General features: G+C 22.5%; 1 protein-coding gene across 1 annotated transcript in view; it reads left to right on the top strand.

Moving 5' to 3' along the window:
* PRSY57_0701400 (hypothetical protein) overlaps positions 1–4,536 on the top strand; it is a gene marked incomplete at both ends in the record, with an annotated part of 4,947 nt that extends 411 nt beyond the window's left edge. Inside the window, one exon of the mRNA XM_012906679.2 lies at positions 1–4,536. This exon is cut by the window's left edge and continues 411 nt beyond it. Within this exon, the coding sequence (XP_012762133.2) occupies positions 1–4,536 (4,536 nt within the window).
* Positions 4,537–5,000: the final 464 nt, after the last annotated feature.

Below are 5,000 nucleotides of genomic sequence, written 5' to 3'. Positions count from 1 at the left end.
AAAAATTGTGAAATAAATAATAGTGATCAAATGGTATGTACTACCACTACTACGACTACGAATAATAATAATAATATAAATAATATAAATAATATTATTAATAATAATTGTGATGAAGTGATTTATCATAATAGTTGTAGTAATAAGAGTAATAATAATGAAGAAATAATATGTCTTAATAATAATATAGGTGACATAAATTTTAATAAAGGGGAACATACTTTTAATATAAATATGCACAATTATAATAATAAATCAAAAGTAGAACTTAAAGAAGAGGACGAAGAAGAGGACGAAGAAGAAGAAGAAGAAAAAGAGGGAGAGAGACAGGAAGAGGGACAGGCAAAGGGACAGGCAGAGGGACAGGCAAAGGGACAGGCAGAGGGACAGGCAAAGGGACAGGCAAAGGGACAGGCAGAGGGACAGACAGAGGGACAGGCAGAGGGACAGACAGAGGGACAGGCAAAGGGACAGGCAGAGGGACAGGCAGAAGGACAGGCAGAGGGACAAGCAAAGGGAAGTATTAAAAAAAATAGCGATATCCAAATTAATGATGAAGATATAAAAAATTATAAAACAATTGAAGATAATTTTAAGGAAAATAAAATTTGTTCTGCGAATAATAAAAATCCTCTTTTGAATAATAAAAGGAAGTTTTCTAAATTAAAAAGTACGAATATGAAAAAACCAAAAAAGAAATATAAATATAAGCATAAAAATTCATATAATAAAAATATGAATATAGATGATAAGAATAATGTAAAGAATAAAAATAATGATATTAATTATTATAAAAGAAATACAATGGACGATTGTTGTGATGAAAATAAATATATTAAAAAGATGTTATTTATAAAAAATGATAAATATTTATTATGTATATCAAAAAGATATATTCATATTTATAAAATAAATAAATATCCAATAAAGAGAATAATATATTTGGATTTATTATATTTATGTTGTGGAATTGAAACTATAATATCTAAGAAATTATTTTTGCCTTGTTTCTTTTCTGAATATTTTTATTCTTTATATAAAGAAAATGAAAATGATACAAAGAATGAGGAAAATAAAATATGTAATGAGAAATGTACAGATGTATTTCCCAATCAGCATATGGAAAATTGCGAAGATATGAAGAGTGTTCCATATATAAAAGATTATGATAATATAAAAATGGGTGATAAAAAAGAATATAAAAAGGTAGCTATTTCAAAAGAGACAAATAAAAAGGATAGTTTTAATATGATGGAAGGAAAAGAAAATAGTCATTTAGATATTTTTAAAAATTATTACAATTTATATAACAGTTTGAATTTTACAAAAGTACGAAACTTTGATATATGTGAAATAAAATTTATGAATTTACAAAAGAAGAAAATAAGGTGGACAAATAAAAAGGTGAATAATAATATAAATGATTATGCGGATAACCATATAAATAATCATATGGAAAATCATATAAATAATCATATGGATAATCATATAAATAATCATATGGATAATCATATAAATAATCATATGGATAATCATACTGATAATCATATAAATAATCATATGGATAATCGTACTGACAATCATATGGATAATCATACTGACAATCATATGGATAATCGTACTGACAATCATATGGATAATCGTACTGATAATCATATGCCATGTGAACAGTGTAATAGAAATTCTTATGAGGAAAAAACAATATATATAATAGATATGATATTATGTCTTAAAGAACAAATACCATATTTGAGCAGAATATATATATATGAAAATATGCAAGTACAAAATAATAATAATTCTTTAAATACATTTTGTGAAATATTTATGAATAATTATATTGTAGACATCGATAACACGTTTCCTTTAATATCGATTGATCAAATGAATGATATTATCCAAGAAAATGTAAAAGAAAAGTATTTACATGTGAAGAAAAACGCTGTTTTATATTCTCAACAAAATATAAATATTATGGATAGGATATGTTATCCTAATATGGGTGTAGAGAATGTTGGAAGGTACAATAAGAATAAAGAAAATGCAAACGTTCAAGAAAATAATAATAATAATAATAATAAAAATAAAAATTATGGTGCTGACAACAACAATAATAATAATAAGAAGAATAATAATTATAATAATAATGATGATGATGTTCGTTCGTATAATAATTTATTAGGATGTAATAATTTTATTGATAAAAATATGTGTGATAATAAAGAGGGTAAAAAAGAAAGTGAGAAAGGAACAAATTCTACTTCAAATAATACTAAAAATGATTTAAATATTCATGTAAAAAAGGACAGGAATAATAATATTTATTATGAAAAAGACAATAATTATATGATTAATATATATGAAAAGTTTGAAAAGAATCGGAAACATCTAAAGAAATTATTAAACACAAATTTCCCCGTTTGTATTTATAAAAAAATTTGTAAAAGAAGATCAAAGGAATTACCAACAGCTTTAAATATTTATGACAGTCTGGATATGTTACTAAAAATGAATAGCCAAAAGGAAAATGATGCAAGTGAAATTGATGAAGATATAAAAGAAATAAATGAACAAGAAATTGATAAAATGGTACCAATGAATGAAGAAAAAAATATTTTTAAAAAATTCAAGGATCATTTTGTTATTGATTATTCTGGTAGGGTAAATAATAATAGTTTTACTTATCCAAGTATATTACTAAGAAATAAAAATGCCTTAAAAAATTTAAACAGAAATGTTAATGTTGATAAGTATAAGCGGTATATATTTTTAGGTATCCATTCATTCCTCTTTGCTTTTGAATTATATTTTGTAAAAGGAAAAAATAAAGGAAAAGAAATAGAAAAAAAAAACAAAAAAGGGCAACATGAATATGGCTATGAAGAACACGAATGTGGTGATGAAGAACATGAACATGGTGATGAAGAACACGAATGTGGTGATGAAGAACATGAACATGGTGATGAAGAACATGAACATGGTGATGAAGAACATGAATATGGTGATGAAGAACATGAATGTGGTGATGAAGAACATGAATGTGGTGATGAAGAACATGAATATAGTGATGAAGAACATGAATGTGGTGATGAAGAACATGAATGTGGTGATGAAGAACACGAATATGGTGATGAAGAACATGAATATAGTGATGAAGAACATGAATATCATAAAGAACAACATAATAATATTAATGGGTCCCATATGGGTACCCATGCAAATTCGTCTAACCTATTTCCAAATAATAATTATGTTTATAAAAAGTTAGAACATATGAAAAAGGAGATATATAATATAAAGAATAAATTTTTTTCAATAATAAGAAAGAACCGTTGTGAGAAAAGCATAAAAATAAAATACTTATTTAAAATATATTTAGGTGTAACAACCCCTTTAGAAATTGTTATGAGAGAAAAAGGAAATATACTGAGTATAAGAACTTGTGATAAGGTATTTTTATTTAAAGTTAATTATAAGTATAATATTTATGATTGTAATATTTTGGATGGTCATAACAAAATGTTTTCATCATGCATATGTGAAAAAAATGAAAATATAAAAGAATATAATAATATGAATATATTGGATAGTAATTATAATAATGTGGATAATATTATAAATAATAAAAGTCATCATAATAATAAAAGAAGGAGGTATATATTTAGTTCCATTGATGAAATACGATCATATCATACCATTCATAATCCGATACAAAAAGAAATATATGAATTATGTTGTTTTAGTGATGATATTTATCAATCCTATTTACTTGTAATAACATTAAGATCAGGAGTACATACATTATATATTTATAATTTAAAAAATATTGATTTACAGAATGCTGTTAAGGTTAATATTTCTGCGTATAAAGGATTTAAACAAATAAAATGGACTAAATGTTATGACATGTTAATATCTTTATCAAATATAGGAAATAACATATTAGTATTAAAAAATAAACATTTAAATAACTGGAGTTTTTTTATTTCTGATTTTGAATTAATAGATTCGAATATTGAAGTTATTGAAGATGATAACGAATTTGATATAATAGAAAATATCCAACCGAAACATAAAAATATGGAAGATAATATATGGAAATATATAATTATATATTTAAATTTATTTATTAAAAATAATGTATTTATTCAAAATTTAGTGCATCCATCTTCTCTTTTTCCTATTTTATATACAGGTTATTATATTAATAGTCCTAAGTATTTTTTTTATAACTTATCTTATGATTTAACAAAACAAAATTTTTTAACCTATCATTCAGATGATGAGGTTGATAAATGTAGTAAACCAAAATATGTAAAGGATAGAGATAATTGTAATGAATTTGTTAATATAAAGGAACATGTGGAATCATATACGAATACATACAAAGAAATATATACAAATATAAATGAAGAGATGAATCATATGGAAAAGGTAAATTTACAAATTAAAGACAATTCAAATAATATTGAATTAATAACAACCTCTATGAAATATTATTTGTATTACAAAAATATTATTAACTTTTCAATATGATAGGACACAAGTTGTTCATATATTAGATGGAAGATATATATAATATGTACACATTCTTTTTTTTATTTGTATAGCAAATATATATATATATATATATGTATATATTTTTTTTATTTGTTTTTTTTAATATTTCTTATAAGAATATTAAACTTTTGTGATAAATATATATTATTTTTTAATAGACAACAAAATATTTATTTTTACAAAAGATTATGAATATTTGAAAATATGTTTATCATGTTACTATATTAAGACCTTTTATGATATTAAAATAAAAAAAATTTGTATATAAATATATATATATATATATATATATATATATATATGTATATATGTTCATATATTATTTTAACACAAAAAAAAAAAAAAAAAAAAAAGAATAAAAAAAGCATATAAATCATTTTATTCAAATTATATATAATAATTATATTAAAAAAAAAAAAAAAAAAAAAAATAAAAAATTA

The sequence above is a fragment of the Plasmodium reichenowi genome, chromosome 7, assembly GCF_001601855.1.
Source record: "Plasmodium reichenowi strain SY57 chromosome 7, whole genome shotgun sequence".
NCBI lineage: Eukaryota > Apicomplexa > Aconoidasida > Haemosporida > Plasmodiidae > Plasmodium > Plasmodium reichenowi.
Note: the sequence above shows the minus strand (reverse complement) of the source record. Positions and strands in the feature narration are given on the sequence as shown.